The following is a 23379-nucleotide window of genomic DNA, read 5'->3' as shown; positions in this document are numbered from 1 at the left end:
CCCGCCCTCAGGGGGGGAGGCCCCACACGAACAGAGAAGCGCTGTGCTGTCCCGCGCGGCTCGGCCGCTCTGAATCCGACCCCGAACCAAACGCTGCCGACTGCGGCTTCTTCAGCCCCGCCGCCTCCTCCTCCACCGCCGCCTGCCGCTACCGCCGGCCAAACTTTGCCTGCTCTCTCCACCTGCCCATGCCCAGAGCGCGCTGACGTCACCTGCGCCCGCCGCCACGCGCGCCCGCCCTCAACGCCTGTGGGGCGCCGCCCGGCGCCATCTTGAGCGCGGCACCTCTCCGCCTCCCCCGAAGGTTAGTGAGAGCGTAGGGCGCGTTGCCATCGCTCTCTCACACCATCGCTATTCGAATATGGAGAATTGCGGCGGGCTGCTGAAAGCGGGACGTGGAGAAAGGCTCGGTAAAGAGGAGAAAGGGGAGGGCGGGGATGCCACACACAAGATGGCCGCCGCTAGCGCCTTCCCCTTCTTTAGGAGAGCGGCGGGAGGAGTCAGTTGCTTGAAACCCACTTCGGGCAGCGGTTGGCTAGCGGCTGCCGAACCGCAGCTTCTATTGGCGGAGGGGCTGTCAATCACCTCATGTCCTCCTCCAGGGTCCCTGCGCCCGAGGGGCCTGCGGGTGGCGGGAAGGGCGGCCGGGCGCTGCCGTGAAGGGTTCTCGTCAGGGTGGGGTGTGGGAGGTGCCTTCCAGAACAGAGCCACTGTGTGCCAGAAGTCCCCCGGGTAGGCGGAGGACATCGCTTCTTTGTGTTTGGAGGAGGATATCACATCAATGGCAGTTTTTGATAACCTGCGATGTGCTGCATTTCAGTGGTGTATATAATCATAGAAAGGCTTAGGTTGGAAGAGACCTTAAAGATCATCTAGGCCCAACCTCCTGCTCTGGGCAGGGACACCGCCCACCAGATCAGGCTGACCAGTGCCCCATCCAGCCCTTGAGCATCTCCAGGGATGGGACACCCAAAATGGCTGTGGGAAGCAATGCCAGGGCCTCACAGCCCTCTCAGTGAACAAAATTCTTTCCTAAATATTCCCTCTTTTAATTAAAAGCCATACCCCCTTGTCCTATCGCTACCAAATCACATAAAAAGTCAATCCCTCTCCTGTTTCTAACCAGCCTTTAAGTACTGGAAGGGCTCAATGAGGTTTCCCAGAGCTTCTCCAGACTGACCACCCACAGCTCCTCAGCCCTCCTTCACAGCAGAGACACTCCCACCCTCTGAGCATCCCTTCCTTCTGTTGTGTCTGCAGTACCACTCAGCTTGATGCCATCAGCAAATTTGCTGAGGGTGCACTCCATCCCAATATCTTCCTGTTAATAAGCTCCTGCCTATACTGAAGGATAGCAACGGCACGGCCTTGCCTGGATTTGATCTACATTCCTTGATTAAAAATAGGGCCTGGGGTTAGGATGGGTATGAAGGGTTCACAAGATCTGGTTTTCTCCTCTCTGCACTTGAAGATAAGCAATTATAGAGTTTCCCAGCTGCCTGATACTTCCACACACTCCACAGAATGTCAGCATTCAGCGATATGTCCGACATCTTCATCCAGGAGTTGATGGCATGTAAGTCCATAACTGGAGCAGTGTAGATCTGGACACATTCAGAAATAAGAAAGAAAAGGAATGTGAGGCCAACTGGTACCATGGACCCACCTGAGCTGCTGTCTACAGCTGACATAAAATACATAAAATACATAAAATAATAAAAACAATGCATTTCTTGCTATCACCAGAAGTCATCAGGTGAATCTGATAAGATATAGAACTTGTTTAGATTAGATATTAGGAGGAAGTTTTTCATACAAAGGGTGGTGACGCACTGGAACAGGTTGCCAAGGAGGTTGTGGATGCCCCATCCCTGCAGACATTACAAGGCCAGGCTGGATGTGGCTCTGGGTCAGCCTGGTCTGCTGGTGTGCCCTGCACATAGCAGGGGGTTGGAACTAGATGATCATTGTGGTCTTTTTCACCCCAGGCCATTCTGTGATTCTATGATTCAGTGATTCTTATAGCTTGGTAGCAGACACCGCCGCGAGACAAGGAACATCAGTTATACATATTTTTAGCTGATTGGGACACATTCCTGAGATGCCTCTGGTGAAGTAGGCTTTGTGGAAGGCCACAGCACCCTGCCAAATTCCTGGTGTGACTTCAGTGCTTTCAGTTGTGCTACCTCACACGGGACGCTGTCTCTTTCTCTCTTGTCATTTTTTGTCCTACAGATGCAAGAGTTTCGCGGCCCCATCTTGGTGCAGTTGTGCAGATATTGAACAAAGATGGTCTCTGTCCATAAGGCAGAGCTTTCAGCTTAAAAGCTGTTCATTTTTTCCTGTTCAACTGTGTTAAACATTCCACAGCCAAGCAATATTTCGTTTTTGCTAAATATGCTTTAATTACTGTTCAGAACGGTCTCTGTGATCTCTTAACTGTGTTATAAAAGCAGTTTTTGAAGCAATTAAAAGTCAGTTTTACCCTGGAGCATGCACTCATGTGGCCAGTGTCGTATTTCTGATAGCAACAGCATGCTAAAAAGGGATCTCAGCCAAGCATCAACCACAAAAAACGACAGAGGCCCTGATCCTGAAAGTATTTAAGCACATGCTTTAAGCCTTTATAACCACAATCATACATATGACTAATTTTACCACAGTGTTAATCTAGAGTCAGAATTGGATATTGAAATCTCTTATTCTGTGCAGAAAATTCTTCCCCAAGGGTGTCACTAAAACTCTTGTTGAATTAGATCAGTGGCAAAGGATTAGGCCCACAATGAACCCTGTTCTTTCTAAATTAACACAGGCGTTGATCAAAACTGGAATCTCAGATGTGTGCTGACAAGACCACCAGTGGCCATAGGAGCATATACAAAACGGTGTGGTTTAATTTCTCAGCTCTGCACTTCCACATTTTTTAACCAAAGTCTCTCATTCACATAGAATGTAGGTGTTGTGTTGGTTTTTAAATGAGCATTTAATGAACTCTCAAATGACCGTTTTGGACTGTTCAAAAGTCGAGGCGTTGCATTCATTCATTCATCCTGCCAGGCTGTTGCAATGTCAGTCTGATGAAAGATGAAAAAAAGGGAGCTGTCTTGTGAAGATCTTAATCCTTTGCTCGCTTTACACCTTCAAGCAGCACCTTCTCCTGTGTCATCATTAGCATTCTGCTCATCCCACTTTTACTGATTTGCTGTATTTTGTCTGTCTCATGTAGGTTGCAAGCTCTTCAGGGCAGAGGAAACATCTCTATTTATAAAACAGCCTGCAAAGTGGTACTGCTGAATCAAGCAGTTGTTAAAATAACAAGAAATTTTAGCAGAAATCTGACGTGGAAAAACAGTTTCCTGTGTATCCACCTCCGCTCTGTACCAGGCTTTGGGAAAGGCTGAAAAGTGAAAAAAATTCCAGGCTTCTTTCAGGTAAGAAGGCTGCAGTCCAAGGGAAGGTCTCAGACCTGGGTTTCCTGTAGTTTTTTCTTTTAAATAAAGCACTACAATGATTAGACCATGCAGTCCCCACCTCTCATTGATTCCATAGTTGAGGAAAGGCTTTTTTCTGACACCCGCATTGCACTGATGTCCCCAGGGCTCCTGTTCCCCATTGCCTGGCTCAGTGCCTTTGGAGGTGGCCAGAACAGGCAGGCACACACACACACATCCACACAAAAAGCTCTCATTCTCACACGGCACATGATTTCCTGCCTTTGTGGCCAGTTACTTATTGTTTCCATGAAACTTACTGGCACTACCCAGTCCTTTGCCTTTTTTTCCATTCGAGTAATATTGCCTATCGTAAAACTGATGCTTAATGCATAGAATGGTGATTCTAACATTCAGTGCACTGGTTTTAGTACCTGTAAAATGCTTAACCGTTGGTAATAAATTTTATCATCATCCTAAGTGTGACCATAAATAAACTTCAATTGCACCTGGATTACAGAAAACTAGTCTAAGTTGCAGTCTGCTCATCGAGGCATTGCATATTTCATCCTACTATTCATGTAGACTCTCAAATTTGTTTCTTGGTACAACTAAACTCGGAATTGCTCTTTCAAAACAGTCATGCAGAGGCATTGAGAGTTACAGCTCTGTCATGTGTGGGGCCACACCGTTCACTGCCACATTTCTACGTAAAGGTTTTCAAAGGCATCATAAACGGCTGTTTGTGAGTGTGCATTAGGCACCGTGATTCCTACAAACAAAAGCAGTTAATGTGCTTATTGAACAGCTTGGTACGGGCACAGCTACGGGCACTAAAGCAAGAGGGAACTCAACAATGCCTGTTTTATTACGTTCAGAATAGTGCAAGCGTGTGTTGGCAAACAGAATGCCTGGCCGTGGTGCACTACAAAATTTGCCTGCTATTCTTTCTTCATGGAAATACTTTCAGGTCTATTGAAGGGATCTTACTCTATCAATGGCAGCTGATTATTTAATTAAAAACATGGCAGTTTTCCTTCTAGCTAATAAATACAGGCATACACTTATCTTCAAAGTATTTTTCATGGTTATGGGAACTTCTGAATCATAGCCTGAGCCTCTGATTGACCACCTGAGGCGAGCAATGAAGCAGCCCTGGGAGCACGGGTGAAGGCAATTCTCTTGTGCTACCTGAAGGGGTGGAGCCTGGCTGCATCTCTCCTAGACCCCATTTAAGAGCTGACTACCAATGGGGAAAGATCTTTTTTAGAGATGACTCCTCTTGGAGTTTTCTTAGTAAGCTTGGGGCATAGGTAAGCTTTCTATCCATTCTTCTTTAGCATGATAGCCTGTTTAGCCTAATTTCTTGTATATTTCTTAATTATAACATCTGTATATTCATTGATCACACACGTGGCCTTTTTGCCAAGGGCCATGCAGTGGGATAAGGAGTAGTGGTTTAAAAATCTTCTGTTGGAGCAAGTTTTTATAGCAGTTGTTTTCGAAACATGAGCTAAGTACCAGTCTGAACCACACCAGCAGGTTTCCATAAATGATCCTGTGTTAGAGTAGGGATCTCCGCCCCGTCGTTTGCTGCTGTGTGCTCAGTCACTGCAGACTCACCTTTGAGGTCACTTTGAGGTCAAGTAGCTGAAGGCCTGGTTTTGACAGGTAAATTCTGGTTCTCACACTGTGTGTACTGAAACCACATTTTCCTCTGCAAACATGCTTCTTATCCCATCTGAACTGCCTCTCAGCAGAAAGTGCTGTTCTCTCGCTTCCTTCACTGAAAAATAACCCTGAGTTTTAATGTTAATAAACAAGCAAAGAGCTTAGGACTAAGGCAGGTCTTTTTTCTTTTTTTTTTTTTCAACATTTATGCATTTTATTTTTAGTATATAAGTCAGGAGTCAATTAATCCTCTTGCTAACAAATTATAGCTTTGCTGCCTCCTTTAAGTCTAATGTAAAACTGATTCTAGGCTTAAATAATTACAACAGGATCTTGATTGCCACATACAACAACTTAATAATCAGCTCTTGGTCTGTTCTGGTTTACAATAATGCTTTGTCTTTAAAGAAGCTGATGAAAGATAGCACTTGCTCATTACCTCCTTAAACCCTAGGAATCCAGCTGTCTTGTTGGAACAGCATGTAAGGACAGAATCATTTTCTCGCTGGCCTTTTCTGGGGAGGGTGAATCTCCACCATAAAACGTTTTCTAAACAGTTAAACAGGACAGGGAGATTGAGACCACGTTTCAGAACTTCTGTCCTCTTTGCTGAAGGTGCAAAATAAGCCTGATGTACAGGGAATACACCTGGGCTGACTTCTCTATTGAGATTCATGAAGAGAGGCTGAAGATTAATGGTCCTGTTACATAAATCCTAGTGGGTGTGCCTATATTTAAGACCATTTCAGACATTTTATGATTCAACAAGTCTTCTAGAAAAGTACTCAATGATGCTAGCTCCTCTGCTTGCCACGTGCTGTTGCAGCAAAGAAGCCCTCAACATCCCTAGGTACTTACATCTCCTGAGGCCTGGTTGTGGTAAGGCTGAACAAAGCAATCAGCCCCTGGGAGGAGATGCAGCTGCTTTCAGGTGAACATCTGCATCATACAGTATAGATATGCTGGCAGCTGGGAGTGCTCAGACCCAATCTGCCCCATTTACAGCTGGCAAACTTTGATGAAGTAAAATAGAACATCTTTTGTGACATTGCAGCGAAGCTAGATGTACTGACTTAAAAGGAAGCAAGAAGAGAAACCCTAGAAATAGGAGTACAGGGCGGAATAAGATTTCATTTTTTGCCATCGGGGAATAAGATGTGTGAGGGAATACTGTTCTTATCTTTACAAATGGACAGTATCTTCCTGAATCCAGATACACTGAAGCCAAGCAAGGTTAGTGGTTCGCATTAGCAGATTTTAATGACATGACTTTCCAATAATAGTTTAATAGTTCAGTGTAACAGTGACTCAGAGTTTATTACTATGATGATAGGTATGTAAAGAGATCTCATTTGAAAAAAAAACGTAAAGTCTATTTGAATAGTTCACATCCTTTCCTCCCTACTCATGAATTCCTATGCCATTGCCTGCAGGCTGCCAAAAATAGGATCACTTTTTGTGTATCTAAAGTCAAGGAGAAACTCCAATCAAAGAATCAGTAGGTGGAGACCACTGTCCTTACATACAGAGCCTTCAGGAAATAATTATAATGAAAGCTCTCTGAGAGTGTAGGAATGTTCTTAAAATATAAGAACAGTATCAGAAGTTATTTTGCAGGAAGAATTAATGAATCATACAAGCTCTCTGTTTTGCTATGTTGCACTGTCGGGACAGGAAGATTCATCTTTCTGTCTGACAGAGGATCAAGCTGAATTTTTGACTTAGAGAAACTGTTCCACTGCTGTAGCAGAAGTCTTAAGGAACAGCCCAAGAGAAGCTGTGTGGGCTGACAATGAGACAGAGAGGAGCCACAAGAAGCACTGAAGTCAGATCTAAAAGCCAAGGCTATTCTGCAGTTGCATGCTCCTGCTGAGGTTTGTAAGGATCTCCAAGAATGTGGGAGCTGATGCCTGAGAATGCTGATGCCCCGGTAATGAGGAAGTAGGAAAGCACTCAAACCTCCCCAGAGAACAGAGAATCAGACAAGGAAGTTCACTGGGAATCCTTCCTTTAGCAGCCACCCGAACCTGCACTAATTTTGTAAGTAGGAAAAGGGGACTGGGAAGGCATATCTGCACATTAAATGTACTACCAGCACCCCTTGAAAAAAAAAAACCCACATGGCACCTCAGAAACAAACTGCTCAAGTGTGAAATTATGCAGCAGGGGAAGCTGTCACAGACAATCAGAAATTGATTTAATAGAGAAAAATTGACTGCTGCATAATTTGTGCAGATTGCTGGCTGAGAGAGAGAGACTCGCTGCTCCTAAGGGCTTAGCTGTGTGCACCGTCTGGTGAAAGGTGCAGAAAGCAAGGTTTCAGAGCTGGCAGTCCTACGTGTGCTGAATGCTTCATCTTCAATAGGGAACAATTAAAATCGATGACAAGGATGCTAGGTAACAAAAGTAAATGACTGATCAATATGCATGTCTTGGAGCTGAAGAAAAACCCGTCTGCCAAGAGCAGCATGCTGATTAGGCAACATTTCTGAGCGCTTGAAGAGAAAATCTTCAGAGCTTCCATTCCCAACGCTCGATGAAACAATGCAGCTAACCAGATGCCAGACACAGTGCTGAGAGGTTAAGTCACCAAGGAACTGTCAGGAAAAACAGTATAACATTTTTAGAGCAAAAAACTATGATACTTCTTTGCCTTTCTTTCTAAATATCTGAAAAGCCCTTTAAAGATGTTGAAAAACGATGTTCTTTTAATACCCATGTGAGGTTTTAGAGATGCTGAGACGGTGACATTTTAAGGCCAATGACTGTCTTAGACCTCAATTCCAAGCAATTTAAATCTCATTTCCACATATACTCCAGTTGGAAATATCTGCCAAGTGCTGCCAAAAATCCAATGCTAAATCTGCCCCCATTCAGTGGTTTTGAGTCGATCACACAGATTTCCAAACTCTTAAGAAAACATTGCTCTAACGGACTCCTCGTGGTTCTCCATGGCTTAGGGAGGACAGGGACCAGCATGTGGATTCTCAGAGCATTTACCCAGTTTTCCCCATCCAAATGGTGCTTTTGATCTCAGAGGCAGCAGACCACAAGCAGTTAAGCACCTCAGGACTCACGGCTCTTAAATTAGTTCTGCTGACACAAACAGAAGGCGAGCGGAGCTGAAGATTAGAGCCAGAAAAATGCTGCAAAAAGTTTGTGAAAGTTCACTTCATTGTAACGCCCACATTTGCCTGAATGTATTTCCTGTGAGCCCATACTTTCCCTAACTTTTAATTTCCTAAATAGTGGATGGTGGTCCTGTGTGGAGCCAGGAATTGGACTCAGTGATCCTGTGGGTCCTTTCCAACTCAGGTTGTTCTATGATATAGACCCATTTTGTCACCATGTGGGGTTGAATTCATTAACAAACCCAATCAGACTAATATCACGAAGGCAATATATTCTTGCTGGACTTAGAGCAGGAGTCGTTCTCCTTGTGTCCTGCACTGTCTGGCACATCACCTGCCCTGCAGAGCGTTGTAAGCAGCACCCACCATATGAGTCAGCAAAAGCACTGAACCTTTCCCCCACAAACTGGTACTCAGCCTGCTGCATTGCTTTTCTCTTTCTTCACATGGCTGCGTGAGTAGGGCTGAGAGCAGTACAAAACCTGTCTGCTCTGGGGAGAATCTGGACACTTGGCAGTTGAGGAAACCCTGGCACATTCCTACAGAGAATCTGTGCTAGCAGCCATCTGCCACCTGTGTCCTCCCTCTACAGCTCTGCTAAGAATCGCAGAATCATAGACTTCCATGGGTTAGAAGTGACCCATAGAAATCTCTCATCCAGTCTCCTTGCTAAAGCAGTTCCCTCCGTAGGTCGCACAGGAAAGCATCCAGGTGGGTCTTGGATATCTCCAGAGAAGGAGAACCCCACCACCTGTCTGGGCAGCCTGTTTCAGGGCTCTGTCACCCCACACAGAGGAGCTTGGAAGTGCAGCATGGAGAAATTCCACCAGCACATCAGGCCCAGCCATCACACATGTCTGTCCCCACTCTGAGAGCAGTGGGAAGGCAGGAGCTAAGCAGGAAGAGGAAAAAGTTTCATGTACTTCTGTATGGAGACATCCAACAAGTGTCTGATGGCAAATGCAGACTGTGTTTGTTCTCTATTTCCAGCCCAGCACCACCAAAAACCAACCTGTGGCACAGCAAGACATGGTTGGTGGGTGTGGTGGTGTTGGGTTGATGGTTGGACTTGATGATCTTAAAAGTGTTTTCCAGCCTTAATGATGGAGAAATTCAAAGTCATCTCAACATCCTAGTGAGCATCAGCTGAACCAAAAGTAGTTACAGGAAAGTGTTTGTGCACAGCAAAAGTTTTGTTGTTTAGTAAATCCCCAACAGGTTTGACAGAGGTTTTTAAACTCTATTAGCATGCTTTCCAATAACATGAACTTTGTGTTTTTTTAATTGCCTTATTAAAATATGTTTCCAGCATGATCAAACAATATTTTCCCAGCTGTTTTTCTGCATATTTTCTTCCCTATGCTAATTTTCTGCCAGTAGATGTGCCCTTTGGACCAAGCAATGCTTCTATCACGAGTAAGCAACTCTTTTCATGTCCGTGTAATAAAGACCAGAAGTTGCTCAATCGAGGAGCAATGCTCTATCCATCACCCTCTAACCCTGAAGCTTAGAGAACATTTTGCACAGGTCGCTAATTTTCACCAGGTAAATGCTGTCCTCCAGTAAACAGGGAAATGGCACCGACATTTCAACCTAGAATAAGACATTTGAGGATGATATCCATATCGCTGTACATAGCTGGTTTGTAGCAGCCATAGCAAAGGCATTACCTCATAGCCCTTATAGGAAACATTGTCCCGCAGGAGGCCTACCATATAGCCTCTCCTGATGTGAAGTGCAGCTTCTCCTTGACCTCCAGAAATTCCTTCCAACCAACATTTCTCTGATTCAGTGATCCTTCATCTTTCCTTGTGGTGGGGCCCTGGCCCAGCAGCTGCTGTGTTTGTGAGTTATTTCCCTGCCTTGGACTGACTCCAAGCCGCCTGCCTAAGGAAATGAGGCTGGCAGAATCCTCAGTACTGCCACACAGCACCGTGTTCCTTGGTGGGATCCCTAGAAAAGATGAAGAATAGGAGCTCGACACCCAGCAGCCCTGCTTCCATGGGGTAGGAAGCCAAAGCCCTGGCTCCATCACTGTGGTGAGGACCAGAGCTGAAGCACCCCTGGCACAGCGACAACCACACATTGCATTCTGCAGAAGAGGAACCACGCGTGTCTGAAGTACAATTTCTTGGTGATTTTCTTCCTGGTGTGGTTCAATCACACCTCTCCCTGTTCCAGACACTCTCAAAAGCCTCTGCTGGAGAATTGTTTTAGGCAAAACAAGAAAACAAAAAAGAAACAGCTCCCATTATTCCTCACTAACACTTCCTTTTCAGATCTAGCATTATAATTCTCTGATGCCCAAGGAAGATATCCAGCCCATGGGGTTTTGCTGCTTTATTTTACGTTTTGTTACATACCAAAAGCTTGTTTGAAAGAGAAAACACAGAACTGCTGACTGTTTTCAGAATGGCTATACAAGATTCTTATCAGGATAGAAAGTAATATAAATATATATCTCTCTATATAAAAATAAATGATTTGGTACAAGGACAATTTCAATGAGGGAAAGAAACAAAATGGAAAAAAGAAACCCAACACGTAACATCATGATTTAAGTTCCTTTTTTAAAGGTGTTGAAACATTTGACCTTCCACTAAGTGCCAAAAGGGGAAAGGAGAACCACGACCGCCACTGAAACACGCGTACAGTAACTGGATTTTATCATTCAGAGATGGCACACCTCATAAAGAACTGTGCCAAGACAGATGCAAAAATGTCAGAAGTGCATAAGCTGGATTTTACTCAGACAAGGATATGCACTCAAACCATACATTTCACGTGTCATGGCTGTTAATTCACTTTGCCCCAAAATTATAATTTTAGTCTACAGGACAAGACAAATGTGAACTGTTGTAAGAAGGCAGTAATGGTGATACTTGCATTGCACCTGAGCCAGCCAGGAGTAGTGAGTGCAGTTAGGTGATAATGAAACCCATCCTAAGCACTGACATCTGTGTGAATTCATCTACTGGAAGCCTGAAGATTTAGGAATTCAGCTCTTGGTTTTGACTTCCCTTCCAGAAGCTGCACTTTCCTTGCTCCACAGTCACCAGATCATCTATTACAAAGTTGACTATTATTGCTCTTGCTGCTGTTATTTCTCCTAATTTACAGCATCTCAAGTGCCAAATCACGTATCAGGACCCATGCAGGAGTCACTGCACAGGTTGGGTCTGCCAACAGAACTCTCCAACTTTTAGATATACTTTCCTTAGCAGAGGTTGCAAGAAGCAAAGGGAAACAAAAAGGCCTCAGAAAATCCTTATATCAGCAAAACTGGAGGAGGAGAAAGTTCCACACACCCTTTTGTTGAAACATCCAACAAGTGTTTGATGGCCAACATAGAGTGTATTTCTTCTGTGCCCAGCCCAGCACCACCAAACCCAATCTGTGGGACACAGTCGGTGGGCATGGTGGGGATGGACTGATGGTTGGACTGGATGATCTTTGAAGTCTTTTCCAATCTTTATGATTCTATGACTCAGGCAGAGCTCAGGGTCCATTCCCTCAGTGGGCAGCCAGGTTTCTCCCCTGGCAGCGCAAGCCCTGCAGCTCCAGTGCTGGCAGCACGGCCCACTGCCTCCCTCTAGTGTCCGGAGCAGGGCCTCCTGCTTTTGTTCTCGCCCCTAATGAGACATTGGATGAGTTCTTTCAGCTCTCAATTCAAGAGGGATCTGGTTCAGTCCTGTGAGCAGTGACCCGTAATTAATGTTGATAGACGCTCTGGAGTATGGGAATTCATCGAGCCCCAGGAGTGACTGGGGATCAAGCAGCCTCCAGAAACTCTTATATAATTAACATTTAACGATTATGCAAAAGCCCTAAGGCATGCAGCTGTCTCCTTCCTGCAGGAGGGACCTGAGGGCAAGAGGACATGAAGATGAACTATTCAGAAACTCATCATCAGCTTAACTTCTCTCCTCTGATGTGCACAGGCTTCTCACTGGAGTCAACAAGACAGAATGGTGCAAATATCACCTTGGTACCATGCCAGCAGTTAGAAGGGACTGAAAAACACTGAGTTTGTGAGCCTACCCTAAAACTGTCCCCATGTCAACACACACATTGCTGTGTTCAGATCAAGGACAGGCCTCTCTTGGCCAGGAGGAAGCAGCAACAGACATGGCAGCAACTTCTGGTAAGTAAACATTCATTTACGGGGTGGCTGAAGAAGAGACAGGTGCACATGTCCCTGTCTGAGGAAGTCAGCCCTGGTAATGCTTTAAAACACATCTTTAAAAAAATCAATCATAATCCAGATACAATCTTAAAGACATAAGCTAGTAAAACCTTAAGCTGTAAAATCAACCCATGTCAGTGGCTGAGGTGAGGAACAAAGTGGTAGAGATCAGGCAACTGCAGATACATAAGCAAGATTCTCCTCTTCCCAGTGTAAATAGTTACTGAAAATCTGTTTAATATCCCAATAGGTCACTGTAAAACACCACTGTGGGCAGAATTCTTGCTCACACATTAACAACTGTGGAGATTAGTTAAAAGATGCTCTTTCCTATTAAGGTAACATTATCTTCTATAATTTAAACAGCCCAATCTATAATTCAGTACACTCTTTATTTGGTATTTACCCCTGTGCCTTTGAGGCATCCTAAAAGCTGATGTGCTTTGGCAGGCTCTTAAAAGTCAAACAATTGGTGAACTGGACCCACTTAGGTGCACAGCTGTGTTCCTTTTCAAGCCAATGAGCAAAAGCATCCTGTACTTTGTGTAGAAAGGACTTTCACAAAAATACAGATTTCAAGACTGAGTTTCTATTAAAGGAAGTCTCTCTTGTAAACATTTAATCAGGCCTGGGAATACAAAACATTGGTATAAGACATGACAATTAATCAAGTGTCACATGAACACAGACATGCTGCAAGAGTGTGTCCTTCCTTATAGTTCTGGCTTCAATGAGGAAAAAAAAAAAATCAGTTATGTCAGATATAAGGGACTACTCAGAAGATGCCAGTAATGAGGGATTTACCCAGGAAAGGAGTATGGAACAGGAATGTTGCAATACAGCTTAAGGATGAAAACATCCACAGGAAATAAACTGAATTCAGTAGTTATTATTACAAGGATAACTGCTCTGACCTTGCAGATGTTGCTAAGAACAAAGGTATAACCATTAGTAGCTTTACAGTGGTTTAACAATTAAAATATGCCTCTGCTCTTTTGGAAAGACTGAAGGAAACTCACAACAAGCATAGGCCAGGGACTGACCACAGCAATTCCTGTGCTGCCCAACCAACAGGGGATTTCACTGACATTTTAAAATGACACGTACCCTAAATATTACTATAGCCATTAAAGAGCTTGTAAAATAGTATGAACCTTTTATTTTAAAGAGCCTGCAGTTTGAGGCTTTCATCATTTCTTGTCTTATACCAGCATTTTATATTCCCATGTCTCATTAAGAACTTTACACCTTGTATCAGTGACTCAGGCTTTAAGTCTGTATTTCCAGTAAAATTTCTTATTTCACCAAGTGCTGGATGCTGTTGCTTGCTGACTTGAATAGGAACACCCACACAGTTATTCTATTTCCCTTTCCAAGTTATGAAAAAGTGCTAGAGGAAATTCTCTGCTCCCAGCTGCAGGCTCCAAGGACTGCAGGCTCCAAGTTCTGCAGTGGGATGCTATAGGAACACCGTGGTCCAAAGGCACAACCAGGACAGATTGAAAAAAGGCTCTCAAAACTTTGCATCATGGCAGCAAGAGAGATTTTGCCAGTCTTGTCCAGAACCATTTTTTGGTGCAAGGATTGGTGTAATCACAAATTGTAATGAACCTCAAGATGCTTGGAAACTCGTTCTTCATGGTCTTGCATTTGACTGGAATCAGCCGCTTGAGACGAGCACCTGAAAGAGAGATCACACAGGCAGAGGATTACACAGAGCCACACTCACATCCTGCTTATACTGTCTCCTCTAAGCAGTACACACACCCCAAGATGCAGGTTCTCACCCTGCAGAGCAAGTTTCTGAACCACAAGCACTCAACCAAGAACATGTCACTCAAGTATCAGCCAGGGCCCTGTGTGCATCTTGCCTGATCCCAGAGAAGAACAGTGAAGGCAGTGAAGAGCAGCAAATAGAAAAGAACAAAGAACAGTTTCTTGTCGAATGCAAACAGGAATATACAGTACATTCCAGTACTTCCAGATGGATTTGACAATCTAAACTTCTTTGAGATCACAGAATCACAGAATGGCCAGGGTTGGAAGGGACCTCAAGGATCATGAACCTCCAACCCCCTGCCACATCCAAGGCCACCAACCTCCCCATTTAATACCAGACCAGGCTGCCCAGGGCCCCATCCAACCTGGCCTTGAACACCTCCAGGGATGGATGGGGCATCCACAGCCTCTCTGGGCAGCTGTTCCAGCACCTCACCACTCTCTCTGTAAAGCACTTTTCCCTGACATCCAACCTAAATCTCCCCTCCCTCAACTTAAAACCATTCCCCCTTGTCCTGCCATTATCTGCCCTTTCAAAGAGTTGATTCCCCTCCTGTTTGTAGGCTCCCTTTAGGTACTGAAAGGCTGCAATGAGGTCACCCCACAGCCTTCTCTTCTCCAGGCTGAACAAGCCCAGCTCCCTCAGCCTGTCCTCATAGGGGAGGTGCTCCAGTCCCCTGATCATCTTTGTGGCCCTCCTCTGGACCCTCTCCAATAGCTCCCTGTCTTTCTTGTACTGGGGGCTCCAGACCTGGACACAGTACTGCAGATGGGGCCTCACAAGAGCAGAGTAGAGGGGGACAATCACCTCCCTGTCCCTGCTGGCCACCCCTCTTCTGATGGAGCCCAAGATCCCATTTGCTTTTTGAGCTGCAAATTTCAAGATGGTTCTCTCCAGTTTTTCTGTTTCCCACCCTGAAGCAGATACGCTGCTGAGCGCACCCACATGGATACAAGGGGCAGCGAGGAATCATTTTAATAACAGGAACGGCTTTTGTTGAGGCATGTGCAAGATCAGACAACTGTCCCTGTGATTACTACAGAAGCAGCAGCTGTTCTAGAGAGGAACCTCTCCCCATCCCATTTTCCATAAGGAAACCTGCTACTAGTTGAAGTCTGCCCAGTGCAATGATGCTGAGGCCTGGATGATGCACGTACAAGATTTCCTAACTGCAGCAGGTGCTTAAGTAACAAGTGGAGCTTGCACAACTTGCCACCAAACCCTTCTGGGTGTGACAGTGTGAGTTAACTTACATGGAAAACTAACTTAGTTCTGCAAGCCTGTACTTACATGCATGGTTTTATTGCTAGAGTTTGTGTCATTACACAGAGATGTGCATTTCTGGTCTAATGAAAAAAAACTGATGTAGAATGAAAAGGTCTTTGCTACCAATTCTTCTGATTAGGGGCTGATGTGGTGTGCTAGGGATGCTCATGGGATTAATGCCAACATAGGAATTATTTTGTCACGGAAGATGCAGCTAATTCCTTGCTGTACTGGCTGTGTCCTGGCTTCCAGTTTAACCTCTGGCCTATCAATTCTAATGCCCCATCAAATACCTCATCTACAAGAGACTCGATATGCAGGCATTCCTATGGATCTTAGCGTGTCCTCTGTACTGTTAAGCTATGCTGCATTTACTCCCTATATACACATACAAATGTAGGGTAACTGCTAGTTAGAGATGCAATCTGAACAGCCTTCAGGAAATAAACTGATGTTTTCTTCAATTCAGGAAGAATATAGAACAGATTTTTCCCATCAAAATTGAAAATTCATTCTATTTTTTGTTTGTCTATCCATGATACTCCAGGATCTCTGCAGAAAGGTGCAGGCTCATTAACTGAAATTGCCCCAGCACTTACTCACACTATATTCACTGCAACACTTTTCCCAACAGCAGAAAATTTCCTGTATGAATCTTAAAGCATTTCAGAAGTTCCCCAATTTGCATGCAGCTGCACCAGCTCTGAAGCAGGCAGTTAACCCACTTGGCAGCTGAAGCACCCAAGCTTCTCACTCACATGCAGGTCAATGGCAGGGCAAGGAACCAAGTCCAGGTCCTTGCCTGCATGACAAAATTTATAAAACCACTGTTAGTTTTGATGGCTGCTTCTAATAGAGATAAATTTCTGTTTACTTACTGAAGGGCATTAGACCCAGGGCTATCCCTGAGCCTAGGTGGACTTTTACACATAGGTCAGTGGAAAGAACACACCTCTGAAAGTGGGTTCTGGTTCAGTAACCATCTATTACTCATTTTCTCTTTTCTCACAGATTTATCTCATCTGTTTAAATCCATCCCAGACCAGCCCTCATTCTGCATTTGTGCAGTGCCCTATGGTACAGCACTGACCTCAGCCACGGCTTCAGATGTTACTGCAGTACAAGTTATAAAGCTGACAGGCAATTTTAAATAGAATGCTTGTGAGATCTTACCTGGGGAAAGACTGAGAGCAAATTTGGTCTGAAAATCACATTCATCGCTTTCCAGGTAATCATCTGAAATGACAACCACCATCCTCCGACACCTTCAGAAAAAGAGAAAGCAGTCAGGGGAGAAAGAAATAAGATGTCAATGGAGGCGCCTCTCATTCTCATCAGTAAAAAAAAAAAGAGGTATTCCTCCAAATTACTCTGATAGAAAAATGAACCCCTTAGTTGTGGTTGAGCAGGAATTAACTACAGGGTAAAGACTACACACAGAAAACACTAAAATATGAAGAGCAAAGATCTCACTGTCCATGGAATCTTTATTTGATGCTCTGTTTGTCTATTACAAAAAATGCCATCTAAATTGTCTGCTCAAACACCTCTTGGGATTTCTCACTGAACCTAATTTGGCAGGACTGTGACAGCAAAAGAGCTGCGTGGGGCAGCAGCTCCCCTCTTCATGCTGTAAAGGACTTTCTCTACATAAGTCTCTATCTAAGATGTCACTTTTATGTGACACACCTGCCCACCATCCTCGAGTCCCACAAAGATTTGAAGGATCCCTAAACACCGGTGCTGTTCCCTGAAATTCTACATAATGAGATGGAGCTAACTCTGAAATACAGTTTGGAGCTGAATTCATTTAAAGATTCCCTCCAAAGATGCAACTGCAGGATGAAAAGGAATCAAGTGTAAGTGGCATCACTATTACAGCATCTTCCCCGTGAGCTATGAAGCTACATGTTTAGGAATGCTTGAGTCTTCATTATTGAACCAAGAGTATAAAATAAACCCCATGAAGACATCCCCATGGATTTCTCCTGCTCCGCTGGCACAATGCTGCAGACATAAAGTTAAAATGAGCACAACATTCCATTACACTGAGCTGATCCAATCAGCCATGGTTCACTCACCTTCTTTCTATGAGTTCTCCACTGATGGACCACACACACGTTCCTGGCAAGACATCCCGATCAAACACACAGAGCTTCAGTTTGAACTCCGTTTGCTCCAGCTCTCTGATCATCTCCTGGACAAACTGAAGGTCTTTCTGACAGTAGCAGATGAAGGCATCAAACATCTCTGTTCCATGCCCTGAAACCATTAAAAATTCAGCTGTCATCTTCGCCAATGAATGAACTTCCTAGCCTGAACATAGCTCCCCCAGCCCTTGACAGACAAGCTCTATGCCATGCTTGCTAAGGTAACTGAACTCTTTACCAGACCAGCTACCCTTCAGCCCAGACTCTTGTCCAGAACAGGACTGGTGGGAAGTAATGCATGTGTGCGCCTTCACCACTTATTTTCACAGTTCAGGGTATTAGAGTAAGCCCAGGTTTGGTGGCAGGGGTTAGAGAAGTGTAGCCAAGATGCAGACAAGCAGAAGCAATAATATCAGCAGGGAGGGAGGGAAGACAAAGCACAGGAGAACTGGAGGGAGCAGAGTACCCTTAAGGATACAACCAGGAGCCTGCTGCTCTGCAATTACACATCTAAAATACCCATCTGACTCTAAGTCTTACTTCTGTAATGCATGTTACAGCACTATGAGCTTCCTACCCAAAACCTTACAGCAGGACCATCATCCCATAAGGATGATGTGGTGTGGGTTAAGCCTAGAAATTTAGAACTCACCATTGTTATGGCCAAGGTGTTAAACTTGGGTACCCAAGGCCACATCCTAAGTAAATGGCCCTGTTTTCCAAACATGTTAATGGCTGGCAGCTCTCAGTTATTTAGCACTTGTACCAATAAAATAGTGCTTTATTTTAAAGACACGAACCTCGCAAACAAGCACCTTAATATTGCTGGGTGGCTTTCCACTATGTTATTTTATTTCCCTATCAGTGTCACTACATGTTTTTTAAAGTTTTTATGCCAGCTAAAGCCTACTACTGAAAAACGAGGTCAGGCTCTAAATGTAGCTCTGATGAGAAAAGCAGCAAGCCAGCAGGCAGCTTAAATTCAAGCAGCAGCCAGTCAAGTAGAAGGGAAACTGGCTGCCAGGTCAACCTGGGGCACAACACTTCCCTGAGTCACGTCATGCAAAGATGCTGTACAGGCATCTTTGTGGGCACTTGGCAGGGACACCGATGTCCCCACACACAGCAAAGGCAGCTGCCCAAAGTCAGACCAGCCAAAGGAGCTCCTGGAGAAGTGTGCTGACATCTCCATTCTGCATGGCTGCTGCTCACCCTCGTATGATAGGACATTCACTTCTCCAGCTGTATGTAGCTGTACACGCAGCCCAGTGTGTGTGCACAGAGCTGTGTTTCCTCCTGCTCCTTCACACCCAGCAATACTTCCAACCCTGCTTCCTTTTTATTCAAGATTCTTCAATCTGCTGAAGACTGGGCAACGTAGCCAAGGCAGCCAGCTCTGAGTTCCTTCCCCTTCATGCTGTGCTTTCAGCAGCCTGCAGCTGTTTGTTCTGTGAGCCAAGCCAAGCAGAGGGACAGCAGCTGCTTCTGGGAAGTCTCCTTCCACACACGGCCAGCAGGCTCTGTGCCAGGCTGTTTCAGGGTGCAGCGTTCCCCAGGGTTGCTTTTCCTTCTCCTCTATGCCCAAAGGAACAGGCAATGGGAAGAATGAAAACACCTGCAGACTACCAGCTACAGCACTCCAGTCAGGGTTATGAGAAGTCACAACACTGAAAGAGAACGGATTTTCTGTACTTCTCACAGGGATCTGCTGGGCAGCTAAACATGATCACTGCATGAGATGTGCCATAGTGATGCCATCACTGCACTCACCGTACGGATCATCCCTCGTGGTGATGCCCATCAGCTCTGACGTCTTCGGCACGCTGCTGTCTACTGCTGGGACCTGCAGTGGCTGCTCAGCCTCCTGCTGCTTCCTTCGTAAGTACTTCTTGCAGTCCTCCTCTGCAAAGACACAACACCAAGCCATAAGTGTGCTTCTATGCTGCAGGGGTCCTTTACAACCTTTACAACAGGAAATTTCTCTATTCTACACATCAGGGATATTAGACAGTAAAACCCTGCTGGGTTTTTTGGTGCCTATCTGTTCACCTGTTAGACTCGAGTTTACCCAGCACCTTCTTGAACCTCTTGATGCTGCATCCACCATCTCCTCCAGCAGGGACAAGTAAAATTCCAGCATGCCGCTGGAACAGGCTTCCTGTTTTCCAGCAGCTATCAGAAACCTCTTTTAGCTTGGGCTGAGCAGATGCACACATCACTGTGAAATAATTGAGGGTGCTATATTTGCTGCTGTGAATTTTTCATGTGGGACAATGATGTACACTGAGCTACTACAAACAGATTTTGTTTAAAAATGACTGACAAATCTAACAGTAAAGTCTTTGGAGAACTGAAAAGTAATCCCACAGGCTCTGCTACTCTGCAATCCACAATCACAGAAGAATTGAAAGTAAATGGAGATTTGAAACTAGCAAAAGAATGATGAAACTGCTGCCTGTCTGCTACTTTGCTTAAGATTCAAACACATTAAAACAAAAATGAACAAGCACCAACCAGAAAAGCACCAATCAGTCAGAATTAGTCTGAAGCAGCTGCAGAGGTCGCTGGTACAGCAGCACAGAGCAGAGCAAAGCCTGGAAGTGCAGAAGTGGGTGGGGAACTCTCCTGCCACCCAGCCCTGCCCACACCCAGAATGCTGCAGGAAGCCCAGCTCCTGAACCCCGTCTCTGTTTCTGTCTCACATCTCTGTGCCCCACAGCTGGATTACCAGCAGCCTAACCAGGTGTCAGAGCAGAGATTTTCCTGAGGCATACCCAATCTGCCTCTCTTCTCCCTTCTTCCTCAGTTGTTCAGCAGTGAGAAGAACCAGCTGCATTCTTCTCTCTCCCTGTTGCAAAATGCCTGACATGAGTTTTTCTAGCTTGGTCCCCAGACTCATCACCACCCCACTCAAGACTGAAACACACTCACTAAGTTAAGTGCTTGCCTAGTTCATCCAGACCAGCCAACATGCACAGATTTTTGATAGTATCATACCATAATCCCACATCTCACATATTCGTATAGGATAAACCTGAGCCCACAGGTCCAGCCTGAAGGAATGACAGACTTCCAGTGCCTAGGTATGGATTAGTCCCCAGCAGGAACTGGTACCTGATAACAACAGTTTAACAACAACGAACAAGAGTCAAAAACAACTCTAAAAGCCCATAAAGCAGAAGCCATTTAAGAAGCAAGAAGCTCCTCCACACTGCATAGTCCCATTCCACGCAGCATCTAACAAGGTAGTGAAGGCCTTATATTGAGCAGTTGAGCAAAAGCCTGAGGTACTGGAGAGAAAGAATAAAACCATGATATTCTCTGACTCTGTGTGCTCTGTGTAGAGAGAGTATACCTTATACCTCAAGCAGGAACTCAGCACTTTTGAAACTGGTCAGGAAAAAAAAAAATCACTGTTTCAGCAGGAAATAGCATAAACATGCCAAAGCAAAGAGTTTTACATACCTAAAGATGACTGTATAACAAAATAAGCTGATGAGAAAAATCAGACTTAAAGCAGATGTGCAAGGATTGAAAAGTTGCATCTTTCAAGCGCCCACACTCCAAAGACTGTAACAGGGGAGCTGTAATGTAAATGTAGCCCTGTGGTACTAATGGCCCTAAGTGACACTACACAAGGCTGCAGGAGACACCATTTTTTTAGCATCATAAACATTTAGCAGGGCCACACCGCAAGAAATGGAGCATGTGATGAAAAAAGAAGGAACTGGTTCTGAAGTAAAAACCACAAACTGAAAGTAGTATCCTTTGGAGCTGCACAGCATCATCAAGTTTGTGTTCAACAGAGACACCTTGAGGCCTTCCAAACAATTTAAGATACCTTTGTGGGGGCCACTGAAATGTGCCCCAGATCTGCACTCCTGTAATGGAAGCACAGACCACAGAAACCTCAATGCTGATGTTTTAATCTCCAAGCCAAAGTCCTAACAGTGGAAACGAAAATGCCTTTGGCAACGGGAAATAACATGCACCAGAGTTTATGCAACCATCCATTTTCTTTCCTCTTATGAGCATAAATATCTCTGAAGTCTGTAAGAGCTTGGAGCACTGGCAAGCTGGAGCTTGCAGGCCCACAATCCTCAGCCAAAAATAACAAGACAGACATGGTTGCACTGGGTCAGGCTGCAAGTCCCTCTAGCATCCTGTCCCACATAGCAGTCAAGAACCAGGGGAGACTGTAAGTGTCAAATAAGCATGCATCAATAGTTTCCCCAAATAATTTATCTTCTGAGTATTCTTTACCATTTATTTTTAAAACCTATATTTCAAACCACTTCCAGTTCAGGCATTTCCGGAATCTGAGAGTATTTCAGAGTATTTTCCTTCCAAGAATTTATCTGCCTCCTCTTATCAGCATGACCCACAACCAGGCTAAACTTGTGACTGGAGATCCAGCTCCTCCTGCTCTGCTCAGTGTCTGAAAGAGCTCATCCACAGCTCTGGGCCAGAAGCAGCTTCGGGGGTGCACAGCATGTTGTGAAGCCCCAGCTCCCTCCCACAGCTGGCAGCTTCTGCTCTCAGTGAGGATCACAAAACACATGAATGTTTACTATTTTTTCCCCAAAAAAGTCTTCAGACATTCTTCATTTGGGAGACCTGCAGGAGTTCCGGCACGTCTTTGGTCCTTGCTCAGGTTCCCTTGAGAGATGCACTCCTATACCTTCATTCCTCGCAGTAACAGGAAATGAGATTGGTTGTTTCTTTACCACAGACCCAGGAAGCTACCTTAGGTAACACATGGCCTCAAAGGCACCTCATTTTGGAAACGCCTGGGCAAGGAAGTTCCCTTCTTACTGCAGTTCTGAGAGCTGCCTTCCCTCTGAATTCCGGCGACCATGCAGAATACAAAGAGCTTACAAGGAACAAGTTACAAGAACAGCTGTAGGATCTCCACATTTATTGTTTTGTGCTGATTCCATCTCAGCGTGCAAGGAAATTAATTTCTCTCCTGTTATTCACATTCACGAGGCAGCTCCAGATCTCCATGCCAACACCTCTGGATCTTCCTAGAACATCAGTGTGAGCCTTCTCCTGGCCCACCTTCTCAAGAGCATCCTTTGATGTGCAGAAATCCCATTAGTGGGGTTCCAGGCACTCCATAAGATCATTAAGGTTGGAAAAGATCACTAAGATCACCGAGTCCAACCCCAACCCATCACTGATATTGCCGACATCCATCCCTCAGTGCCACACATCTCCACGATTCATTAACACCTCCAGGAATGCTGACCGCATCACCTCCCTGGGCAGCCCGTGCCAGTGCGTTCCCACTATTTTCGAGAAGAAATTCTTCCTGATATCCAACCCGAACCTCCCCTGGCACAACTTGACGCCATCGCCTCGCCGTTCCGTGGGAGCAGAGGCCGACCTCACCTCACCACAAGCTCCCCTCAGGAGCTGCAGAGCGGTGCTCTCTCTCCCCCCTCCCCCAGCCTCTCCGCGGTCCCTCCAGGCCCCGAACCCGCACCGCCCGAGCGCGTCGGTGCCGGTGCTCACCCACACTGCTGGCCAGCTCCAACAGCACGTCGTGCCGGCCCAGCTGCCGCAGGAGCTCCAGCAGTTGACCCACGGTGGCTCCGCCGGGACAGCGGCTCTGCCACTCGTCCAGCAGCGCGGCCGTGGGGTCGGGCAGCGCCTCCAGCCGCCGGATCTCCAGGTAGTCGCAGCCCAGCTCCTCCGCCAGCGCCGTCCAGTCGGCCGCGGTCGCCGCCCGCGGGTTGAGGTAAAGGCCGAGGCGGCGCCG

General features: G+C 45.5%; 1 protein-coding gene across 1 annotated transcript in view; it reads right to left on the bottom strand.

Moving 5' to 3' along the window:
- Positions 1-10558: 10558 nt before the first annotated feature.
- The window catches only part of MYD88 (MYD88 innate immune signal transduction adaptor), a 13032-nt gene continuing 211 nt past the window's right edge, over positions 10559-23379 (bottom strand). Inside the window, exons 2-6 of the mRNA XM_019616228.1 lie at positions 23133-23379; positions 19386-19517; positions 17547-17727; positions 16639-16730; positions 10559-14100 (exon numbers count right to left, since the gene is read on the bottom strand). Coding sequence (XP_019471773.1) covers positions 13946-14100; positions 16639-16730; positions 17547-17727; positions 19386-19517; positions 23133-23379 — 807 coding nt within the window. The 3' untranslated portion in view covers positions 10559-13945. The remainder of the gene's footprint in view (positions 14101-16638; positions 16731-17546; positions 17728-19385; positions 19518-23132) is intronic.

This window comes from Meleagris gallopavo, chromosome 6 (genome assembly GCF_000146605.3).
Source record: "Meleagris gallopavo isolate NT-WF06-2002-E0010 breed Aviagen turkey brand Nicholas breeding stock chromosome 6, Turkey_5.1, whole genome shotgun sequence".
NCBI classification, from domain to species: Eukaryota; Metazoa; Chordata; class Aves; order Galliformes; family Phasianidae; genus Meleagris; species Meleagris gallopavo.
The sequence above is the reverse complement of the archived record's forward strand: the minus strand, read 5'-3'. Positions and strand labels throughout refer to the sequence as shown.